The 24,891-nt window shown below is 38.0% G+C and overlaps 1 protein-coding gene across 5 annotated transcripts in view; it reads left to right on the plus strand.

Annotated features, from left to right (window-relative positions):
- The window catches only part of INPP4B (inositol polyphosphate-4-phosphatase type II B), a 312,873-nt gene that overhangs the window by 175,883 nt on the left and 112,099 nt on the right, over positions 1-24,891 (plus strand). For all 5 annotated transcript variants that reach the window (XM_027698885.1, XM_027698882.1, XM_027698884.1 and 2 more), the window contains 4 exons: positions 9,359-9,409; positions 12,670-12,749; positions 20,714-20,825; positions 23,577-23,649. In XM_027698885.1, the coding sequence (XP_027554686.1) occupies positions 9,359-9,409; positions 12,670-12,749; positions 20,714-20,825; positions 23,577-23,649 (316 nt within the window). The remainder of the gene's footprint in view (positions 1-9,358; positions 9,410-12,669; positions 12,750-20,713; positions 20,826-23,576; positions 23,650-24,891) is intronic.

A 24,891-nucleotide genomic window follows, 5' to 3' on the forward strand; every position in this document is an offset into this window, starting at 1 on the left:
TGACAGTGAATTGGAAAACCTTGGCTTATTATCCTAACAAAATGAAGTACGAGATGGCATATGATTCCTCTCTTATTAATACATCAGGAGACCAGTCTGAGGAACAGAAAATAATTACTTAGCTAAAAGACCATGTTGGCAGAAGAGCAAATGAGTATAAACTCCCCATGAATAATGCTGGGCAACAAATTAGAAAATTACTCTGAACTATTATTGCAATCATTTTTTTGAATGACCTTCTAGTCAGAAGGGAGGGAGAAGAAATTAAAATAATTTCAAGGTGTAGTTCAAAAATAGGGGAAGGGAGTTTTATTATGTGATGTCTGTGACAGTAAAATATAAAACAAATGACCTGAAGGTTTTTACAGTCCTGTGTTGCTAATAGTTCTTTTTATTGAAAATATCAGACTCTTGGTTGTTTTTCAGACTTTTATGACTGCTTTTGAGGGGAGTCAGAAAATGTGTACTCTGCTCATATTCTCTCATATGCGGCTTCCTCTGCATCTCTCAACATCTCACCCATGTCCAGTATCCGAATGGGTGGCCCTGCTTGTAAACATGGCACACAACTGTAGGGAATTGATGTTGATCATTTTAAGTCTTCACAAAAGTTCTTTCTGGTGATGCCACTGCTGCAGCTGCATGTAGCAGTAACTTCAGGGAAAATCCACTGCTGGAATTCCCTGTGGGAGACACCCAGTGGGAAATGAAGAAGGTCGAGACTGACTCGCTGAGCATAATTGCTCTAAAATGTTCACTTTAAAATTTAAAAACTTTTGTTAAGAAGTTACCTAAAAACAAGCAATAGGGGATATAAAATCTTCAACTCTTTTTTGTTTTGTTTTTTTTTTTTTTTTGGTAATGTTATGATGACTTTTTGCTTCTGTGGGAGCTGATATTTGGTTAGTTCAGTACCTCACATAAAAGTAACTCATTCAAAATATTGAATTTAAGGTCCCCAGCTGGCTGTGCATTCACATGTTGACAGAGGGATAACACCAGCTTCTAGAGGGAACTTTGGAGGGGTGTGTACGGGAGATGTGACTGCTCCAGTTGCATTTGAAATTCCGAGTTCTCCTTTTCAGCTCCTCCCATGAGTCAGAAGACAGGGATAGTTTGTGCAGAGTATTGAAAGCTCTGAACTTGTTTAAGGCAGCAAGATCTTTTTTTCTGTGTTTAATACCTGCATAACCTTTTGCCATTTGAGTAGATGTTGCAATCTGTTGAGGAACTGGGCGTGTTGGAAATACCTCTACAAGATGCAAATATAAACCCTATTTATTGTAAGTAACTGGCTCATCAGTGGAAATGGTGTTGTGTTTAATTTATAGTAAGGTTTTTATGTGCTTTTTATGGCAATAGATACAAGTTATGGAATGCAGATTTTAGCATACTCAAGAAAAGACTGTTTATTCAGTAAAGGAAAAAAGGGATTTCAATTTATTTTGTCAAGATATTCAGAGTCAAAGTGCAAATTTTACTGAAATTTTGATGCAGAAGATCATGTTCTAGGAATTTTATATTGCTGTTGAGCTCACCTGATCAGTCCAGCAATATTTGCTTTAATTCGTGTTGTGCGTCATATGCTGAAGAGAGACTGAGTTGACTGGCTGTGCATCAGACAACTGTATGTGCTTTTCACCACCCTTGGCTTGTATCTTCTCAAGTCTCCCCTGAAATAAGTAGTTAGAGTACAAGTTTTCTCCTTGGCTTCTCTAGCATGGTTTTTTGGCACAGGTTCTCTGATACTCATATGGAAATGAGATTCTTTTTTTCCTCTTTTTTTACCGAGCTGCCTCAGGCCCTGTGAGCATTGCTGAAATCTTGCATTCTAGAAGGGCATTTTTTCCTTGAAATTCCTGCTTGAACGCTTGGGTTATAGTCTGCTGCGTCAGGGGAGCAAGACAGACAGACAGACTGAGAGACTGCCAGATAGTCACATTTTCCAGAAGCAATATGCACAGCTAGGTGTAGGGGGAGTGGGGTGAAAAAGTGTGATTAAAAAGCCTATGTATATTCCTAGGTCATATTTTCTTAATCATTCTGGAGTGAGTATTCTTTGGGATATAATTTGTCAGAACATCTGGATTTCCTTGGCTGCGGTTAACTACTGCTTTTTTGGGATTGCGGAGTCAGTCTCAGTGATTTTTGGGTAGTGGAATTGCAATAACCAGCCTGAGGTATTTGGATTTGAGCAAGTAAGAACTCCCTGTTGGCTGGCCCTTGTAAATGAATAGCCAAAAGAGCTTAGGAATGCTGCATCAGTAGCTTGCTGACAGAAGCCAGATTTTACCTTCTGTGAATTTGCAGTGCAAGAAAGCAGGCAAGAGCAGACATCAGGAGCACTTTGAAGGGGATTTTTACTTTTCAAATTTTGCAGATTGTTCCCAGTATGAAACAGACTTTAAGGGGGTCATTCCTGGAGATTATGATGGGGAAGGGGAAAGGCTTGCCGGCTGATTGTAATGGCTATGGACTTCAAACAGGTTGTTTTATTATATTTTATTAAAATTGTAACTGAGGAAATGCCTAGAATATTCAGCACCTATTTAGACTTTAGAAGGCTGCTTCACATGATTGGGCTTTGTTCAAAAAACCTGAGAGACTGAGGAAAAAGCCTGCACTTCCATTAGTTTGCTGCTAGTGGTCATTGATTGCAAAAATTCGACTGCTTGAAAAAAGCAGCTGACTAATAAGCATCCAACCAAACAGCAACACGATGCTCTCTGTCAGCCAGCACTTATCCCTGGGGAGGGATTTGAAGCAGGTGAGTGCTGTGGCACTTCCCTGTCACTGCAGCTGAGAACTGGTGGTGTTTCAGATCCCTGCAGTGCTTGAACCATCACTTGTAGGTGTTTCTTCCTGGGTGCAAGTTGTGCACTGAAAGCACAGTGCAAAGGTCATGTTTTGCTCGGAGCCGCTCAGGAGGGGAGTGATGGTGAGCTCACTATGCAAAACAAGAATGTTTTGCAGCACAGGTCTGCATTGACTCTTAGCTCAGACTTTACTGGGTGCAGCAGTACGTGACTTTTCCCTCTCCCTGAAAAGCAGTGTTCTGCAGCAACTGATATTGGCAGAGTATCTGTACCCCAAGTTTCAATAAAGAGCAAATTAATTACTGGTAGCAGAAGAACATCTATTTTTAATGATGCTAAGACTCAAATGTTAATTATCTCTAATTTATAAAGACCATTATTCTCTGTCACTTTTAATCTCTCATATAACCTTACAGCTGACAGATCTTTCTCTGTAGAAAATAAAAAGCTGTTTCAAATAAGTTAAAAAAATTGAATCCAGTGCTCATGCTGTGTGCTATGTTAACAAGGTAAATAAACAGTTTCTTCCTTTCATTTTTTCATTGTGTACACCGAAAATGTATTAAAGATGACTTAGGTTTGCATGGATAAATTTGACATCTTTTTCTTATTTCCAGTGACATCAAGAGACAAATCAAACTTAGGACTTTACCTTCATGAGTTAGTTAGTTATTGTATGAATAGCTGTGGAAGAGAATAGACCTCAATATGAGGGAGTTGTTACAACTTTTTTCCAAATGTGTGCTTTTCAGCTTTGTGATTTTAAGGTTTGGAGCGTGCTGAGGAAGAAGCTGTGTGTGTGATCTTAGTGCTTTGGGGGGAAAGACCATTAATGGGAGCTGCCTTTTTTCCTCCTAGCACATCACCTGTACAGTCAGTTCTTAGCTGTGTTTGATAGTTTTCAGACTGAGTGTCAGCAGCTGGAGCTGTGAGCCATGCTGAGTTGGGCCCTGGACCCAAGCTGGAGCCTCCTCTTGGAATTGGAGCTACACTGAGCCTTTGTATGGATACGGTTGGTGTTTTTTTCCATAGAGGCACAGTGCAAAGTGGTAGAGCTCTGGTATGGCTGGCAATTAGACTGAGTTAAGACGTCTTACTGGGTCAGATCTGACTCTCTGTAGCATGCCCCAAAGCACTCATAATGTGTAGATCTTTTCTGTCAGTTGGTCTGTTCCAGCTCCCATGTGGATGTTGCAGAGTTGGTATGTTTTTTGTTGCTGTATTTTATGTTGGTATTACCGGTGCACTCAGTACACAGGGATTTCTTAAGTAATCTGATTTTTTTTGAACTGTGGGTGTTTTTTTAAGGCAGTTCTGATCAAATGCCCAAACTGTAAAAATAAACAAACAAAACTGTATTTGTAATCAAATATTGAAGACTTTCATGCTTTTCTGCTCATTGTTCATACACCTAGTTATGCACCTACATAAGCTGTTAAATTCTGTTAACCTCACTCTTTGCTCAGGGGGATCTTGTAATGCTTCTCTTCTGCCATGTGTTATTACTCTTCTCTAGAAAGCATAGAAAGGTGCAGCCTACACAGAAAAAGATATTCAGCTGTAGAGAAGTCTGCATAACAAGCAGTGTATGCTGATTCTTAGAGACTGAGAAGTATGTGTTTTCTATTATCCTCATATTAAGTCTTGAAAAGGGTGCCTGGAGCTCGTACATAGTGTCAATTCTGCACAAGTGAAAGATTCTGACTCCACACTGCAAGAGAGTTATGATCAAACACTGCCTTTAAAGAGTATCCAGTCATACACAGATAGGCCTGTCCTTCTGTTTGACCTTTTCAGATAAATAAACACATGAAACTGTCAAGTTGGTGCACAGCAAGTATTATTTTCCCTATGCATGCAGTACTATCTATAGTGGGGAAATGTATGCATATGATATTTTATAATTTTTATTTTGAATTTAAATAATAGATAATAATAATGTATATTATAACACTGCAAAAGCATTGCTATAAGTTGCTATAGCTTACGTTCCCTTTATTAGTTTCATCTTTAACTAATTTTTAACATTTATTAGTGTCTCTGCACAGCAACTTTTCCACTGGAACTGTAAACCCTGCAATACTGCTTACGTGCCTAAGGGGAAAAGATTTTCTCTTTTGCTTTATATGGACTCTTAGAAATAATTATGCTCTAAAGGTTGGAAAATTACTGTATTGGCGTTGTCCTCCATCCAATAAGCACATATCCAACAAAGTATTGATGGAAGTGTTTTACTTTGCTGACTACGACATGTTGATTGAACTATTTAGCAAATTGTTAATCTATATGATGAAAATAAATAGCTGGTGAATGTACAATATCTTCTTTTAAAAATTAATTTGCTGCATGCACTGGAATGGATCCTATCCTATAAAAGCTGACCGATGTTGTTGCAGAACCCAGCAGCAATTTCAGCATTTTCAGCTTGTCCAGCACATATACATGAAACTACAACTTCTCAGACTGAAAAGTGCCAAGAAATGTAGTTTCTCCCTGACTCTGATGGGTGGTGCTGCCTGGCAGGCAGGTAGTGGTGGTGAGGATGGGGCTGACTGTCCATAGCAGCTGTCTGTGGAGTTGTGGTGGCTGTGTTAGCAGAGATCAGAGTCCTTTTTCCCTGTGGGGGAAAGAAAGGTGCAGATGGTCATGGTCCCACAGCACACCCGGGTAAATGTTTGCATGTTGTGTTCCTACATGACTGCCGAAGTTATACTGAAGCTGTGAATGCTTTCCTGGAAGGTGCTGTATTGAAAGAGCATAAGTCAATGTTTCAGTAACTACTTTCACTAGTCTCTTTTATCCTATGCCTTGCCTGATGTGGTTTGTACTTAGTTGTCATGAGATGCCAGAAGCATGTAACAGTGGTGACAGAGTAGTGCATTTAAGCAGCCAACAGCAGTGAGTACTGGGAAATCGTTGGAAGCCACTGTTGATTTGATGGAGTAAAATCTAGAGTAACTAAAAAAAGGATCTAGCATTATTTGTTTGCAAAACATGAGTGCCAGCCAAACATGGCCTTTAATCATAAACTGAAATTCAAAGGCCTTAATTAAGGGCAGGCACAAAAGATTCAGTAATGATAATGATTCAATTTTCTGAACTTTGACAGTGTGTGTGGATGTGGCCCAGACTGCCACAAATGACTGAAAGAAATGCTCTTTTTAATCACATGAAACTGCCTTGTACTAAAGGACAGCTAATTAAAGCTGAATTTAGCATTTATGCCTAGAGGAATTGGACAGATATGTCTGCGATAAATGTACTAGAAAGTATAAGGATAACTACTCATTGCATATTGTTCTGTATGACATTTCAATAAAATTAAATGTATCATGATATTCACTGTAGTTCCCTGGTGTTCTTCCTAGTACAGGCAGCTGTGATGTATACAAGATAACTGTATTATTTGACAAACAGAATCACTGAATGAACACTTGCCCTAAACATTTTGCATTTAGCTTAGGTTACAAGCTGTCTTTCTTGCACATCTTTTTGATCTCTTCATACATCTCTTGTCTGGAAGAGTAAGGCTGTAGTGTGTGCTACTACAGTGAATTGTGGTCTTACCCCAGTTGTGAATAAACTCACCATCGAGAGGTTAGCATTTTTCTCAGGAAAATCTAAAATAATTAATGAGAACTGAAATTCTAACAGAGTAGTGGCTACTTGGGATTAAAATCCGACTTTTTGTTTGCATTTATGTATTGTAGTTCTTCTAGAATACTATTGGTGCCATTAGGGAAAAGCTGGTTTATGAAGAGGTTTTAAAAAAGTAGAGTCACATGGTGTGACTCTTGGGGATGGTCCTGTGCAGGGCTGAGAGCTGGATTCGATGATCCTTGTGGGTCCCTTCCAATTCAGCATAGTCTGTACTGGGAGGATATTTTGTCTTTCAGATCCTTTGTATTTCTCTCCTTTTTTTCCTCTTTCATTTTGTGGATTGGGACTAGACTTGAGTTGTTTCTTATGTTTTATAATTGGTTACAAGCTTTCTGACTGTATTTGTAATGAGGTTTGCTTGGGCCTATATGAACACCTCGTAATGGGACCCTGATAATTGCAGTATTAGGAGAGTTTGTTTGGGAACTCAACCAATAGACATTAAAGGAATCAGCTCCCATGTATGTATAGACATACACATGTGTGAATTCTCTTTTTAATAAATATTAAATAATAAAACTATTTCTAAAGTTATATGTATTTGCACACACACTTGGATCAAGACACCCAATTTCCTTTAAAAAGAAATGTATATCAGAGAGAAACGAGGTGCAGTCTAATGTCAGTCCCACCAAACACCACAGTGTTACATTTGGCTGTACAACTACTGGTTATAAAGTGGTTAAAACTAGATGAAAACAAACAAACATGTAGCCAACCCAAAAAGTATTCGAAAAACCAACAGAAATTGTTTCCATGTTTTAACTTCATTTGGAATTAAAAAATAAGTTTTTGTTATATGGAAGGCTGCAGGTTAATCAGGTGTTGGCATCCCTTTCCAATTCTCTACTGGGTCAGAAAAATAGAAGTATGTTCTCCAGAATTGAGACTTCATCCAGCAAAAGAAGGAATGAATATTCTATGATTTTAAATGTGTGTTCTATTGATTTAATCCATTGATTTCAGTAAGCATAAAAGATACTTGAGCTTTCTCTTGCTCCAAAGCACACCTTAGTATCATGCAAAACATGCACACGTTTTAAAATACTTGCTAAACTGCTACTGGGTTACAAATATATTTCCTATAAGTCAGGGATGAAGAGAAAGGTTCATTCTTAAATTATTTGTTTGTGGGTCTTGAATAAATATCTATAATAATTAGAAAATTAAAATACCACCCTTGCATGTTGGGCCAGGTGTTACCTGTTCAAGGCTAGCACATGGAACAGCTTTTTAGCATTTTAAAATAATGTAGCATTTTTGGCCTGGCATTGATACCGTATCTTTCTTGTAAGAAGCAGATCTGCTCTGAGTTATTTCTCCAGCTCCAAAAGGGTAAGATATGCATCACCAGCAAGGAAATATCAGCACTTATTTTAACTTGTGAATGGAAGCATTTAAAGGTAAATTTCAGATACAAATGTTGCCCTGAAAATTTTGTACTCATTTTCTGTGGAAAGCCAGATGCCTTGGACTTGCTGATGTTATGTTATTGGGGAAAATTTAAATGTAAAATTGAATCCAAGTGAGGACTCCCACAGATTTCTAAAGTATACTGGCCCTCATTAAACTAATTATAGCATTTTTTTTTTACTATCTTCAGGCTTTTGTGGGAAAAAATTTCTCAGTGGAGGGAATCAGGGGATAAGAGCTGACTGAGAAAAGCCATGGTTCTCCATTGTCAAGTCTTGTGGTAGACTTTTGATTGGTGCTTTCTAACAACATGTATTTAGAATAAAAACCAGAATAAAAACCAGACAATTAAAATTATCTTTGTTTTAAAGAAAGGTTTCTTTTTGTGTAGTAATTTGCATCTAGAATAGAAGAACTGAGGGTCATATTTTTGGGGCATGGACAAAATTAGTCTTTTGCTGAGAGATTTGCAAAATGCGTTTGACTTTTACTTGGAAACCAACCCAAAAATTTGCCCTTGTGGGGCTGTGCTGTAAACGAATATATGTTATTTAGGCTAGGTAATCAAACAGATGTGGATGCTCAGTACATTCTCCCTCGTGTGTTGCTTTTACCAGCAAGTTATTCCAGTGGGCTGTTTTGGCTCAGACAGGCCATGTTAGAGGTCTGTTACAGAGGTTTTCTTATACTTTTTCTATTTTTTACTGTTTAATCAGTTCTCTGTTCTCAACCACCACTCAACAATGAAATTATATAGACACTAAAGACAACCCCCCCCAACCTGTACTTTATTTTGGGAAATACAGAAGTAAGTCCCGTATTTGTTCATGTGAAATGGAAGTAGTTGAGTACAATGGCAGCTCCACCTTGCAGAAAATACAACTGCAGGTCCTGTGGAGGGGAGAATTCAGAGGCTTTTCTTCTGTGAATGCCTACAAACATCTGTCAGCTCAGAGATGCTCAACAAGTGGGAGGAGGAGGCAGGGCCGTACATTGAGTGAGAGTGGGGTCAGGATTTCTGCTGCAGATCAGCTGACAAAGGCAAGTATTTATCTGGAGAAAATGCCTTTTAATGTACTGTGTTCTTTCACTTGTGATTGAAAAGTTCGGTTCCAGAAAAAACCTCTAGATGAAGAATTCTGTCATTCAGGTTAGAGCCAAAGAGTCTGATTTTAGGAAAGGAACTACTGAGCACAGCCTTTCTCCCTTTAGAGAATCAGGAAAGTTCAGAATGATAAATGGGTAGCGGTGAGAGACTTTCTCCACAGGAGCCAGCAGATATTGTGCTTAAATTATTTCAATTAAATTAATTGTTATTAAATTATATATGCATATATATCTCCATTTAAATTTATCTCCAGAATGTCATAACTATGAGGAAAGAAATGCATAAACACTTCTCACATTCTTATTGGAATGTAACAACAAAAAAGTAATATTTTGTTTGCTTTTCCCCCCCTGCCCCTCAGGTCCGCACCAGTGTCCTACCTGATCACAAGGAACCCAGAGCAGATGTTGGGGTAAGCAATTACTTTGATTAATTAATTTTTTTTAAATTTCTTTTTACTTCATCAGCAGACACAGACACTCACTGCTAAACAGAAGCTGACAAGCTTTTTTAATAGCAGAAGTTGGGTTAAATGAATAAAACAATTGAGCCAGGAGTGAGGGTCTCAGTGATTGATGTGATCCCATTCACATCTTTTTCAAGAATCCTTTTCAACTGCAGTTATCCTGAGGCAAGCACAACTATCTAAACTTCCCACTACTGCCATGCAAGCAATCTGAATAAGACTGAGAGCTTGGAATGGCATTGCCTCAGTGAGCCTGGCCTGTCGCCTTCTGGTGTGTGCAGTGTAAATGTTCTGCAGTAGGAGTTGCCTTTGTTTTACCTTTTAAGAAATTGCACTGGTGATATATAGAGGACTTATTTTTACGTGCAGATATGTAGAACTTCTGACAAAGGTATTGGGATGTCATTTCTGGGTCTGAGAAGGCTAAAACCTCCCAGATAATATGGACACCTCATGGGGTGGAAAATGTTGGTCCTGCTGGAGCTGTCTAAAAGACCAAAAACCATCTGGTGCAGTATTAGGTCTACGTCTGCAAAAACGTAAAATAACTGTTTTTTAAAATTTTTAACCTAAGGTATTGACTTTTCTGCCTTTTCAGTGATTCCTTGGCATAGTTTTCAAGACTTCAACTAGCGTTAGAAAAATCTGTAGCTTGGCAGCAAGTTCAACCTTAGCGAAGTAATCAATGTCTTTCAACTTCTCATATAGCTATTCTAGAGACTTTTCTCTTTGGCTAGCTGAGATTATTCATCAAACTACTTGAGTCACCTATCTTAAGATTTGTAATTGTAAGTACAACACTGCAAAATTACAGAGGAACATTACTCTGCAATTAGCATTACAGCAGCAATTCTGTTTAAAGCCTACTTTTCAAGCCTCTCCAAGTCACATGTCCAGTTTGTAGACTGCCAGTTCAGGTCCCAGAGTAGATTATTTGCATCTAAATCAGTATGGAAAAAGTTTTCTCCAGTATTGTTTGAGATTACAACCCTTGAACATTAGCATAACTCTCTTCATTTGGGTCATGGGATAACTTAAAATTTTATTTGATTTTGCAAATACTTCTGTGTTGTCAGGCAAAGAAAATTTTATTCTAAATAAACATAAAAATATAAAGCAGACAATTAAGTAGACAGTTTTAAGCCCATAAAATTATTCATGTTTAATTTCATGACCCTGGAGAACTAGATGTGGCACTCAGAGATGGTTAGTGGGTACAATCCAAAGCTCTTGGATTGTGTAAGAGAGCAGTGTTCTTGGCCCTGATTGTATGAGGACTCTGACTTAGGATCCTTAAATGGATTTATAGTTCTGTTGTGCGGCAGAAAGAAGCCCCAGGTGACCCAACCTTATATCAGTTTCATTCCAAATATCCCTTTCCCCCTTTCCAAATGGTCAAGTTTCAAACACAAGCACTCAAATGTCATGAAATGCCAGAATAAAGGCTGCCATATAGACTCTGTGCTGGGGGATGTGTTCTTACTGTACTAAGAAGGATATGTTCTTCTAAGAAGATAAATAATCTGAGCTGGCCGTGTGACCACAGAGCTTTGGTGAAGAAACACCATCATGTTGATTGATCTAAAGGAAGACAGAACTATCTGTGTGTTCAGTTTAGCAAGGCTGCGCATCACTGTGTGTCGCAGTGAAAACTAACTGTGATCTTTGCTGGTACGGCTGCACTAATTGTCTCTATATATCCTACAGGCCTTTTTTTCTTCCTTACTTCATATTCCAAATCCACTGTTTTCCCAGCCTTCCTTAGACTCTCTACTTATGGTTTTTTTCCTTTGCTGCTTTAATTGTCAATAAAAGCATAGGAAATCTAAGCCTGTGTCGTTGATAGGAACAAGCCATAACTGATAGTTTAGTTTACCCAACTGGAGACCGGTGTTGGTGCCTACCTAATTTCAGAATTGAGATTTGAACTGTACATTTTATATGGAAGAAAGCCAATCTTAGTGTAGAGTTTTGTTGTTCACATTCCAACACTCAGTATCCAGCTGGCTTTCCCAAAGGAAAGCAGGATGACGGGTTTTTTCACTGCATTTCTCAGTAGCAACAGTTTCTTTTCTCTTTTTCCCTGAAGGGGAAAATTGTGCTCTGTGTGCAGCCCGTGTTGACTCAGAGTGACTTGATTCTTCTTTAATTTATATATCCAAGAATGTATATAATTTAGCCTGGAATTTTACTTTGCCATTCCAACAGTAGAGTAAAATTAGTGTTGTGTAATAAAAATTCAACTTTGTGTAGTTCTTATTGTTTTATTGCAGCAATTGCACATAATCTTGTGATCTCATTACAGTTTATTCAGAACAAGTGATATGCTGTTGTATATTTGAAGGATAAATGCATAGGCTGTTATTTTCTTTTCTATTGTTCCCAAGGCAAGAATACTGCTGTTGGCCAAGTTGACCAAATGGGATTTTAGCAATGTGCAGCAGGATATGAGCAGAGGTTAAAAAGTAACCAAAATGCAAAAGAAGATTTAATCTTTTTCCTCTTTGCACTATTTTTTTGTGTGAAGGTGATTTTGATAGAAGGAAAAGATATAGTGGTATAGCTTGATTTAACTTTAGGCATTCTAGTTTCATTAACACATTTCTCTGCACTTGTACTGCAATGAATAGATCCACCTTGCATTGGAAATAAAGGAAACAGGTACTTACAAACACTACCATAAACTAAAGAAATACACTGTTTCTGTTAATAAACTTGTGCTGAACTCAATTTAAAAATACCTTCTTTGCAAATACGTTCATATTTGAAATACATAGATGGTAATTCCAAAGGCTTCAGGGAGAACCATAGCAAGAACAATTCTGGTAAAACACTGAAAACTTAGCACTTCTCGTAATCCAGAAATTAGAAATATAGAAAAAAAAGATGCAAAATGCAAATGCTTGTACTGAATGAAAATTTTCCTGTGGCTGTACATCTTACAAGCTGTTATTTTGTCAGGTTGTCAGATTGTTCGTAATGGAGAAAAGAAAGGTTTCTGCCCATAAAACCAGATTTTTAACAATTAACTGATAATCATGCTATGGATGCATAAAAAATTTCTACTGGATAGACCGTCAAACTATTATATTGAAATGCAGTATTTTTCTAGGTACCAAAGAAAGATTTCCAAGTATGAGACCCAAAAAAGTAACAATTGAAAAATTAATGTATATGTTATCTTTTCTTTCTACTTTGATTTCTAGAGAAGCTTCCTGGGCTGTGCCACCTTTAGAGTAGGAGATCTGGTAAAATCAAAGGAGCAACAGTTGACCCTTACCCTGAGGTAAATGTTTTCCTGTGTTTTAAACCAAGTTGAATTAATAACCCTTGGCATTTCTCATCCAAAGAAGGCAACAAAGATGGTGAAGGGTCTGGAGCACAAGTCAGATGAGGAGCAGCTGGGGGAGCTGGGAGCCTGGAGAAAAGGAGGCTCAAGGGAGACCTTATCACTGATGTGCAGTCAAACTGAAATTGTGGAGGGTGGGGGGTGTGATGTACAACTCTAATTAGTGATGGCACAGAGCTGCAGGAGACTCAGAGCCAGTGTTCAGAACCCAGGGCTGGGCTGAACAGATACTCCTTAAAGCTGTGCACTGAAGGAAGAAAAAGTGTCTTACGTGGCTTAAGATACATCAAGATACAAATCAAGACATTTTGAAGGTTAGGGGAAACCTTTTAGGTGGTGATTTTCAGAATAAATTCATTGGGCTTTATACAGTGCTGGGATTTTGTTGAGCTGATTTTTGCAAGCTCAGTGGGGGTTTATTTGGGATTAGTGGGAAGGTACAGGTAAGCTTCACAGAGCAACTGCTCAAACTCACTGGATGTCTGTACAGGCAACATTTTGGGAGAAAAGAAGGTGTGACTAGGAGAACTGAGACACTGGTATTTTTTCTGTCTGTGATATTGTACATAGGTTCTGTAGAAAAATTGTGTTACATTTGTTATCCTGTGCATATGAAGCCAGCCTTAATTTGGCTTAAGGCCCAAGTTATGACCCATTCAGTAATGTTTTGGTACTGTCACTGTGTCAAGGACACTGCACTTTTTTGAAATGGAAACTGCTTGAAGTATTTTGATTTTGTTACTGCACCTGCCTTCCTATTTCAACAATAGTACTTGCATATGAGTGTGTAGTTTACAGGGCCAAGTTAACAAAATGCTTTGATTTTAATTTCTCCGTAAGACAGAAAATACCATGCCTAGCAAGCAGATAACTTTGTCTAACAAGCAAAACCAATTTAATAAAATGTGAACCTACTACTCGCTATGGAAATCTGTGGCTAGATAAATGATTTCATACAGAAATTCAAGTTGTCTCTAGTTTTTTGGGACAAACTTTGCCTCAATGACTGACATATTGAGAACTTGGTCTGAAAGATTGCCTCTGACAGGTGCCACAGTAGTTGACAGAATGTAAAGTTTCAGGAAAGTTTCAGAGGAACTATTTTGTGTCTTAGCAATTTACTTGGTAAGCAAAAAGTTAAAATGGGTGACTCATGAGCAATAAATTGGCTTTTAATTAATGTTTTTAGTCTTGTATGTCCTCTTTGTTCAGCTAACATTAGAACACAAATGTACCAATTCAAATTAATTTGCAGATACAGTAAATGGTCGTTTTTAGTTAGTTGGATTTTTTTTTTGAAGGAAAAAAAGTCCTCACCTTTCAAATGTGGGATTGTTTCCTGATTGTGACTATTCAGCAGCAGAAAATCAATAGAAATTATCCACATTCCTTCAATGGCAGCTTAACCAGAGCAGCCTACTAATTTAAGCTTGCTTTTCTCTAATCACCCTATTATATTAGTACCTTTCAGGAGGATACAGGATATATCAAGGGACTTGTCAAAGCATGCAATTCTGTTAAATTCTTGTTGATATACTTTGGATGGGAGTTTACCAGGGAGTGCCTGTGATTGAGATACTCCTTTGTTAGATTTGAAGTAGAGATTTAAGGACCCGGAAATAGCTCTGTGGTGTGCCCTGTAAATATTGGTGTAATTATAGACTCTGGTTACTTTTTAACTGTTTTTTTTTGTTTGTTTTGTTTTGCTTTGTGTCCTTTTTTCTTTTTTTAGTTATTATGTCTTGCCATTGTCTTTCTGAGGTACAATGTAAAAATATAAAAGTGATTTTTAAAGAATGTTCTTGTAATTTTCTGTTACTTTGTGGAGAGCTGGCATACGTCTAGAATTCCTTATTGTTGACAAACTGTGCTCTAATTTTCCCTTTTCCCACCATTGTACCCTAACAGTGATGAGGGACATAAGTTACAAAACCCCTGCAAAAGAAGTTTTTATTTTGATCGTCCTTTTTTTTCTATAAAGGTGCCTTAAACTGGTTGGCTGAGTGTTCCTTGTGAATGTGTGCACCTATAGCTAATCATCAGAACATGGGCAGGTCAATTTGTAGAATTGCTTCAGTGTTGACAAAGTCCGCAACTGATGTTGGCAGAGGAATTTAGTTGCTAGAGACCTGGGATTGCAGTTTCCAATACGAAACTTATGAAACCAGAATTACCTTCCGTAAACTTCAGTGTTTAATTTTGCCATGATAAATACAACACCACTTGCTTCCAGCTTTCTCACCGGGTTGTGATGATGAATGGGATAAAATAGACTATTGAATAAAACAAAAGCCTTATTCATTACGGGAATATTTCTTACTATTGACTATGTGATATAGTGTATCCAATTAAAAAAAAAAAGCATACATTTTCTCTGTAAAAAAGCATACTTTTTTCTCTGCAAATGAGAGTTACATATACTGTCTGCTAGTTTAGTAATTAAAACTGATGGTGGTATTTTTCAGTTGATTTAAGTTTTAGGTTCAGTTTAGAGGATGTTTTTGCCATACCTTTCTGTTAAGAACAGCATAATGGGGTGGGTTTTTTTGCTTGGTTGAGAACTGTGGCTTTTTGTAAAGCTAGCAGTTAGTATTTCCATTAGCTGCTTCCCCTGTGGTGTTAGTTTGCCTGTTTCCAGGAAAGTCCTCTTTAGCTTGGGCAGTTTTGGTATGGTTTCCAGTGAGTTACATGTAAGAAGCAGCAAAGGAAAAAAGATAATAGTGCTCTCTTGTGTTCTCTGGAAAAATTAAGTACATCTGATGGGCTCTTCTTAGCCCATATAGTTTATCTGAGAGATTGTGCCTGTCAGTCATGTACTGTACAGACTTTCTTTAAATGTGTGCCTGTGCTTGACCTCTTGGACAATACAGATATTGTCCAATACAGATTTGTCTAGCAATCTGCTTTTTTCAGCTGTCTTATTTTCATTATTCTTGGACAGGACCAAACTTATTTCCTTTAACTAAAGGAGATAAACCATACTTATTTTTGGAAAGTTCAAAATGACAACTCAAGACTTCATTAAAGAAAGTCCTCTTAACTTCCCTCCCTCCCAACACCAGTTCAGTGGGCCAGAAAACATGTAAATGCACTTCAGTAATAGTTACATTCACAATGTTTAACTAACTAGAGAGAATTTGAAAGTGGCACAGTAATTTTTGCAGTCATTTATGTACTTGAAATAACTTCCCTAGCAAATGATGGCTATAAAATACTATAGCTGCTTTTTTTCTATTAAAATTCAGTAGAAATCTGCTTACAACTAGTTTTACTTGGTCTTCATCCTGAAATTGTTTCTTGGCTGCTTCATGTTATGTCATCCACCTGAGGAAACTGGTGAACAACAGCTTGCCTTTGTAAGTCAGGCAAATCTCCAATACAGTTGAGGTGAAACCTGTTTTGACATGAAGCTTAATCAACTGTACATTGAAATAAAAAAAAAGGAAGGAATTTAACGTTGCAAGACTTTGTTTATTTACCTTAGAATGCAACAAAATGTCGTTTCCAGGGGACTTGTTTAAAAGCGGTATCAATTGGAGTACACTCCACTGTGAATTCACAGAATAAACATTTCTTTGTGCAAGTACAATAGTTTTGTGCTTGGATATTTCAAAATATATTGCATCAGTGGAGAAATTAATTTTATGGCAATCTGTATGTTACTCTGTGCTAATCACATTTATTTTGTATTATGCACTGGAGAAAGGGGCTGTCTGCTAGACTCAGTCATGCAGTTTGCTTTTCAGGCAGTAACCCACGCAGTAACTCACTTTGTCATTTATAATTAACATAGCTATGCAAATACGCAGTCTGCTTCCCTTTTTCTTTGTGTTTTTGAACCTTTTTTCTTCTTTTTTTTCCTTTTTTTTTTTTTTGGAAGAAAGGTGTATGGCCATGGGAACCAATTAGCAGGCTTAAATTTGCATATTCAACATTCAGTAATGCGACTTGATGAGATCAGCATTGAAGGCAAATGACTGCTGTACTCAGTCCACCTACCTTTCTTTTCCACCACTAACTTGTTACCTTCTTTCTCTCTCCGTGCCTGGGCCAACCTGCTATGTCCAGAACTAGTAAGGTGGGCACATATTCCTGCTGCACATGTTGTTCCTGGCTAACTCCTTCCCTGATACTGACCTGGTGATCCTTAAGGACTTGGGATGGTAAAGAAATCTATTTAAAATGTAGCTGCTCTGTGGATGGACATGAGATGATTTCTGCTCCTTATCCCAGGCTGCTAAAATAATTGGCAATTTTCCAACTCTGTAAGCCAGCTAGATTTTGTGCCTTATATGGGCTTCTTCACATTGACACTTTTCTAATTCTTTTTTGTGTATTCCTCATCCCTGCTGCCCCTATGCAGATTTCTCAAGGTGCAATCCTTTATTTTGCAGGGCTGTAGTATCTCCTGTTGGATGACTGTGAGCAATTCGATGCAGGGACAATCTTCACTGCACCATGTGAGTGCAGAGTGCACTTTTCAGCTTTATTAAACTACAGCAAATAAGCTCATTCTATCCTAATGCATTATGAATTATCCTAAAACCAATTAATTACTCTCCTGATACTCTATTGAACAGTGTGTATGTGTGAGATATTCTTCACATTTTTCCAGGCATATTATGTGAAGTGTGTCCATATATGTGTGTGTGTGTGCACAATACTGTTAGTGCAAAGTAAAATAATACACATTTTTATCCTATTTAAGTATGATAGCCAGGCTATTTTTGTTTTCCCACTGCATCACTTCTGTTTCTCACTTTTAGTTTTCTTTCAAGTGAAATTTTAATCTCATGATGTTGCTGGAAAGTTTTGAATGCATGACATGTCTTTTTGAGGAATGTCATGCACCAGTGGAGTTTTAAAACCCCAGTGTCTGACACAGCTAATGACAGTTTTGCCCTGGGCATTTTTAGAACTCTTTGTTGATTTGTGTGCCTGTAGCATTAAAAAGGAACTTTGGTTTGGGGGTTGTTTTTTTTTTTAAAATTATGTTTTCATATTTCCATGTGGGAAGATAAGAACTGGAGGAAGGAGTACAGCTATAATGCAACAGTCCCACTGTTTAGTTTTAGTCTGTTGCATTACCTTCTCTTGCAGATACTGCATGTTTCAGGTTGTGATATTACAGGAGTCATTCTGAGAAGAAAATAGTTGAAAAAGGTGAAATTAGATCAATCATTGTTTTTAGACATGTATGAAGAAAGCTTCCAAGTACCTATTGCTCCTTATGCAGGCAAGCAATGCAGTGCTCACTGCCATACTGAGGCCAAGCCTCTAATAAGAGCAGCAGGGGGGAATATTTAGTGTTCTAAAGAAAAAGAGACAAGGACTGAGAAAGCATAACTAGCATTTCCATTTTTATTTTATTTTACTGCAGCAACATGCCATGTTGGCTTTTATCAGTTAATTTGCAAACCGAGCTCCATTTTGCTCAGCATTTGTTTATACTCTTAATTTTACCCTGATGTAGTCTTAAATCAGATCTGGTTTATGTAGGTCAGTCTCAGACTTGCTGGTCTCTCTGGCCTCAGAAAAATGTGTTCCCTGAAAAAAGAATGAGTAGGACGTTACTTCTGGAAGTCAAATGAACGCAGGTTTTTCCTTTTAGACCAGGGTAGCAGCGAAGTGTTATTGCATATTAAAGTCATCCTGGTAATGATGTCTCCCACTTAACACTTTGATCAGGACCAGTTTAGCAGTTGAAAAAATTTTCAGTCTTATAACCACACACTTACTCTGTTTCTAAAGGTATATGTGTTTTGCTAAGGTCTGTTATATTCCATTTCTTCTTGGGAAGCTGTAGTCCATCTGTTGGCATAGCCTAGTTTGTGTGCTGGCTTGACACAAAAATGAGAAAACAAATGAAGTCAAACCACTAAGCTATAGCAACTCAAGGGAATGTTCTTCTTTCAGAAGACACTGAAGTTCATGCATTTCAAAATTATTAGGTCTTTTCACTCATAAACACTATTTGGACATTGAACACAACTTTTACTTTTCTTCTGCATACTTTGTTAATTAATGTTAATTAGTCTTTGATTCCGAGGCTGTCTGGAATTGGTTAATTTTAATTGTTATTGTATTTTACTGTCAGTAATTAAATTTGGCTTAGAGTGACACACGTAAAATATGAAGGATTACGTTTATTTTGCAAGGTTTTACATGAGAATGTATTTGGATAGTTGCAAGGTAGGTGGATTCTACTGAGTGCCTAATTGTTTGCAACCAAAATTATTATTTAAATTTGAAGCTTGGGAATAACCATTTTTTGAGACTTTACTGTAGGACATGAAGGTTTTGATTTAGCATGGTAAATATATATCCAGGCCTGAAAAGACCAACGTATGTGCTTAGTTTTAGTCAGTGTAAAGAGCTGGCGTACTCTGATTTAATTAAGACCTTATACTCCATGCACAAATACAGATTATGGAAAATTGTGGGAGCTCAAGGCAGAGACATGGTCCTCCTGCCTGGGGCACAAGTGCTCTGGGAAAGCCTGCCTGTGGCAGAAGGCAGCACGGGAAAGCTGACCTGGGCCTGCTCTGATGCAGAGCAGGAGACAATCCCTGTTGGTGTGGTGCTGCTCATGGGCCCTCAGTGCTGGGAGTGGGAGCAGGAATTGGGCTGTGCTGAGACTGGCACCTCCATATAGCACTGCACTGGACTTTCTCCTGGTTGCTGAAATGAGGATAAAGGTGTTTAGGGGATTTTCCCTTCTTTGCTAAAGTAATGTGAGGACTATTTTTTGAAGTTCTGGAAGGGCGTTGGTGTTGAAGGGGATTTTGATGTTTTCCTGCAGCACGGATTGCCCTAGGAATGTAGCAGTTTTTAATGGGAAACACTTTTTTCTTATATTCCTGTTTCAAAAAGTTCCCTTTTTTTTATTTCCAGCCTTCTAATCACTTTTCTGTCTATTCCTTTGCCCTGCTTCATCACTGTTCATTTTCACTACTGAGGTTATACGCAGCATTGCCCCAAACAGGGTTTTTTTTATTATCCTTCCTCTCTGTGTTTTTGAAATTCTGATGCACTTCTTCTCATCATTTCCTTTTGCCTATTTTGCTTGGTCCCTGTTGTTATACTTTCCTCACTATTATTAAATGGTCTGTTACCCTTCTTTCCTTCCTTTCAAAAAATCCAGCTGTTCAGAATAAGCCAGGAGAGATAGACTGTGCCATTAACCTTGGTGCTTTGCTACCAGTAAGAGCTGAGAAAGCATTCAGTATCTTTTTAGAGTTTAAACCCTTGTCTCTTCCAAAAGGTAGTGAGCAATACTGTTTTTGTGGAGATGTGAATTTGAATTGCTATTTGTTTTTACTTAATTAGAAATAAACTCTTTTTGGAGATGATAATAAAGGAATTCACCTGGAACTATATTATCTCCCTTATATTTCAAGAGATGGGATGGATTCTGAATAATTGCTCTGCAAAAAGACTACAAAAGGAAAAGTGACGTTCAGATTAGTTTCATTATTTTGGTTTCACAGGACTTTTATTCATACTCAGTATGTCCTTTCTTCACAGGTTGTGTTAGAAAACAAAGTGAGGTCCTGTGCAGTGGGATTGCAGGTCATAAATGGAGTATTGGTGCAATGTCACAGTCCTTTCTCTGGTAGTCCACAGACAGAATAATGCCTACATTGAAAACTTGGCAGTGTTCATGGATTCATTTATAGCATTTACCCATCCTCAGTTTTGTGATGAAAACTTTCATTGCCATGAAGAATTTGCCTCACTGTTAATATTTGGTTTATGATTGCCAATAATGAATTTAATACAGGTGACTGCAGCTATGCAGAATGAAGAGGGGACTAAATGTTTACTGATAATATTTTTATTGAAAGAATTTGATGCTTGGGTTGGTTTTTTTGGCATGAGTTGTTTGGTTTTTTCCCCAGAACTTCTGATGGTGGAAAGGCTGTTGGTACCATTGAAGTCAATCTGGTGAAGATGGGAGAACTGGAGGATGGGGAAACAGACCACATCACAACAGATACCCAGGATCAAAAGGTAGAAGCTCAGTTTATTGCACAAGTTAATTAAATGATCAACCATACCAAATGTCTAAAATACTAATTTCAAATTGGGTTAACAACTTAATAAAAAATTTCTGGAGTAAAGTACTATGTACACAATTTCCCTAAACTAAAAATAATTTTTCATGAAAATACACCTACCCAAAAGGAGGTTGTAACCAGGTGGGGGTTGGTCTCTTCTCCCAGGCAGCTATCAGTGAGACAAGAGGGCATGGTCTTAAGCTGTGCAAGGGGAGGTTTAGGTTAGGTATTAGGAAGAAGTTCTTTACAGAGAGGGTAATCAGGCATTGGAATGGGCTGCCCAGGGAAGTGGTGGATTCTCCGTCCCTGGAGGTTTTTCAGATGAGACTGGAGGTGGCACTCAGTGCCGTGGTCTAGTAACCACGGTGGTAGTGGATCAAGGGTTGGACTTGATCTCGGAGGTCCCTTCCAACCCACCTGATTCTGTGATACACAGAGTAATATTCTAACCTGAGTTTCCTAGTCTCTCCCCTTCTTTAGGAAAAAAAATAGCTTTTATGGATCTTAGCTGAATATATTTAATCACTCGTGATCAAAAAACTGTCCATAGAGATGCTGTAAATATGACTTCTTTTCCTTGCTCTGTTTTCTGCCCTTGAAGTCTTGTTCACATTGAGTTTTGTGTGCAACCTGTGCCCACAATACTGAAAAACTGGAAAGAATGACAGGCAAGCCAAAGAAGAGGTGAATTCCCTTGCAGAGGGACAGGTTTTAGCTGCGTTTCATGGGAGCACACAACAGTGGGGAAAACCAGCAGGAAGGAGAGCACTGCAGTGGTGCCTCAGAGCACAGGGCAGAGTTTACCAGAGGGTGTAGGGCTTCTGAGTCACGGTGTTCATGGTGAGGGACAAGAGGAAGGACAGAAGGGCTCAGAAAAACCATAAAAGCTTTGAAGTAGGCAGGTTGCTGCAGGGAAAACCAGTGGGGACTGGAGCTGGATATGATACAGAGGGAGTGGGTTTGAGAGGAATGGAGAACCAACAGAGGAAGGGTGGACTGGATATACTGTCTCTGCGATGACAAGAGGTTTGAGCTTGGAAGAGATACAGGAATGACTGCTCAGAATGAGGAAATCTGGGTTTAAATTATTTGCATCTAATAAAAAGGTGTCTTTAACTGGGTCCCCTGTCTGATGGCAACTGATGTACCTGTACAGAATTGCCTCCTCGTGGTATCTCTGGTTCTGCAGCCCCACTTGCACTGACAGAGAATGCAGCCCCTGTACGATGGTGTACTGCTGAACACTGTGGTGAATTCTCTTCTTCATGGAAAAAAAAAATATTACCACAGGGAATGTAGACTGAAGAACTGCATTTTTTGTTTGGAAGTAATATATAAAACTGTACTTTTTGAGAAAAAGACATTGTTTTCAATATCTTTTCTGCTCAGCCAAGCCTGTCTGTTTTTGGGTCACATTCTGAGGATAGATTTTACAATTTTTTTTCACCATTCGTCTCAAAGGACTTCAATGCCCTTTTAAAACAATAAATGATTAGTACCAGTTCCAAAGAAGCCAAAAAACTCTGTGAAATCTTTCTGAAGTATAGAACTTCCATGAGATATGCAACATGAGCTGATTTTACAGCCTTCTCTTTCATTTTTCTTTTCTTCCATTTCAAAATGTGAAATGAGACTCTTCAGAATTATTTGAGATGTAATTAATGAACTGTGTCTAGCCTGGGGGAGACAGAAGGCTTTAATAGCATCTTTCTAGGGGGTTTTAATACTTGTCAAGGAAGAACAGCCTTGTGACAGATGTATTTTCTGTGGTCTTTAAAAGAATCCTTAGTTTGTACAGATTAGTTGAATTATAGAGTCATATCTTTGTAGTGAGAATGCAATTGTGAGAATGTACAGTTACTGAATTACTTCAAATAATTAAGTTTTGAACTAGATTTTCTGACTCATTAGATAAACTATGTGCAGGGAATTTCTCTTGGAAGGGGAAGGTGATGGTTAAATTCAATTTCAGATATCAGCTAGTAGAGAGTACATCAGGTCTTGCTCTCTGCTTTAAGCTGTACAACAGAACTTAGAGAAACTGGGGAAGCCCTGGGGACAGAGCTCCCTCTCACCTTTAGAGGCTATCTGGGGTTTTTTTGATTACTGGGAGGAGGAGGAGCATTAAAAATACACTTCCTACTAAGTTTAACATAGGTGTACACTGGTTGATTCTTCAATAAAACATCAAAGAAATCTTCCAGTTCACTTGTATAACAAATTACTTCAATCGCAAACCGCGAGCACATTTTAAAGACTTTTTGTGGTTCCTACTTCTCCCTTGTTTAAAAATTAATGGAGTGTTTTCTCGCACTATGCGTGTGAAAACTGCCTTGCTTAAAGAAACCTCTTAGAAAGCACAAAACTTGTCAAAAAGTTTTTTAAACCATAAGTGATTTATTCTTGTTTGATACATATACTTATTAAGCTAAACTGCTAGTAGCTCTCCACACTTCTGCCACTGTACTGGTAGGAAACCTTTCTGTTTTATTATGGAATGGCTGATCATATTTTGTCATTTTCTCAGCTGTAATTCAGATTGTGTTACAGTATATTGAAACAGAAATATAAAGAAAAAAAAGCAAATTATAATTAAGGGCTGGGAAGTTACATCATCAGTGATGGTTTTCCCCCAGTTTATAAACTGCTATGGATTTGTTAGACAGCTGAATTTGCTGCATTTATGGTTGTATTTCTTTTGCAGTGTGCATTGGTTCGTGAATGTACGGCCACTGAAGGCATAAGTGGGAAAGACAACCTGCCTTCATTAAATGCAGGTAAGTTTTCTAACACCTGTAGAAGATGGCTGTTGCAATGCTATGTCAGATCCTGAGGAAATCATGAAGATTTGCGTCAGAGCTTGTTAAATGCTCTTCAAATGTTGCACAGATGTTTAAGTTCAGTATTTTAATGTTTTATGCATGTGTGACAGTATCATTTTACTGAGAAACACGAGGAAATACATGTGAATTATGCTATCTGAAGCAGTGCTAAAATTTCCATCTCCTACATCTTTACCAAATGGTTTTCAAGTCTGTCAGTGACTTCCATGGACATGGAATCATAAGTTTCTGGCATGTCATTGCATGGCATTCTGTTAAATAATTGTGCATTATTTGTAACTGAATACCTGGGAGAACTAATCTCTCCCATAGCTGATGAAAGTGGCAGTTTCAGTTTGATCTGAAAGCTATGTGTCCTAAAATGAAGGGAGCTGTTGGCAAGGCATTTTCAGTTCTAGGTCAACTCTGGGCTTGAGTGTATGGTGTTAAACTGGATCTATTTCTCTTTCATTATACTGAGAAATATTACATGCTGATATGCTGCACCATAAAAGTTTTATTAGCCCAAGTTTATGAATCTCCATTACTCTGCAGTAACAGTGTCACAAATAAGTTATATGGGTCATCTGAAACCACAGTGCTGTCAAGAATTCTGTGTATTTGCTGCATACAGTTGAGGAGAAATGTTACTGAAGTTTTAGAACCTCTGCTGAAACTTTTTCATATGACTTCTCTGATAGGGCAGACTTATCCAACTAGTTTTTCAGTTTAAAGGAAGCACTAGAACCCTCCCAAAATTTTTTCCATATATGTTTGAATGCTGTAATATTTTTTTGTGACCTGTTGAGAATCGATCAGAAGCAGGGGAAAAATTTCTTCTACTGAACTGCTCTTTCTTTTTGTCAGTTCAATGCGAGACTAGATATGTTTGTGAAAAGATGTTAGTTGAGAATTACTGAATGTACAGGAACTACATCTGGCTCCAGAAATTCCTGAAGTGGAAATAGCTGGAGGTAGGGAGAGTATTTTGCATCTCTAGGTATCTATTTATAGCTTTTCTTGGAGACAAGATACAGAGCCAGTTGAACAATTTGGTCCAGCCGTTCTTTGATTCTGATTCCGAATGTCACCCAGATTAGTGGGTCTTAAAGAAATTACATTTCTGTTCAGAGAAAATGTTGCTGATTCACAACTGATTTCTTCCTGTTTGCTGCCTCCATTGTGTGTGTTTGATTG

The sequence above is a fragment of the Neopelma chrysocephalum genome, unplaced genomic scaffold (assembly GCF_003984885.1).
Source record: "Neopelma chrysocephalum unplaced genomic scaffold, ASM398488v2 Primary Assembly neopelma1_133, whole genome shotgun sequence".
NCBI classification, from domain to species: Eukaryota; Metazoa; Chordata; class Aves; order Passeriformes; family Pipridae; genus Neopelma; species Neopelma chrysocephalum.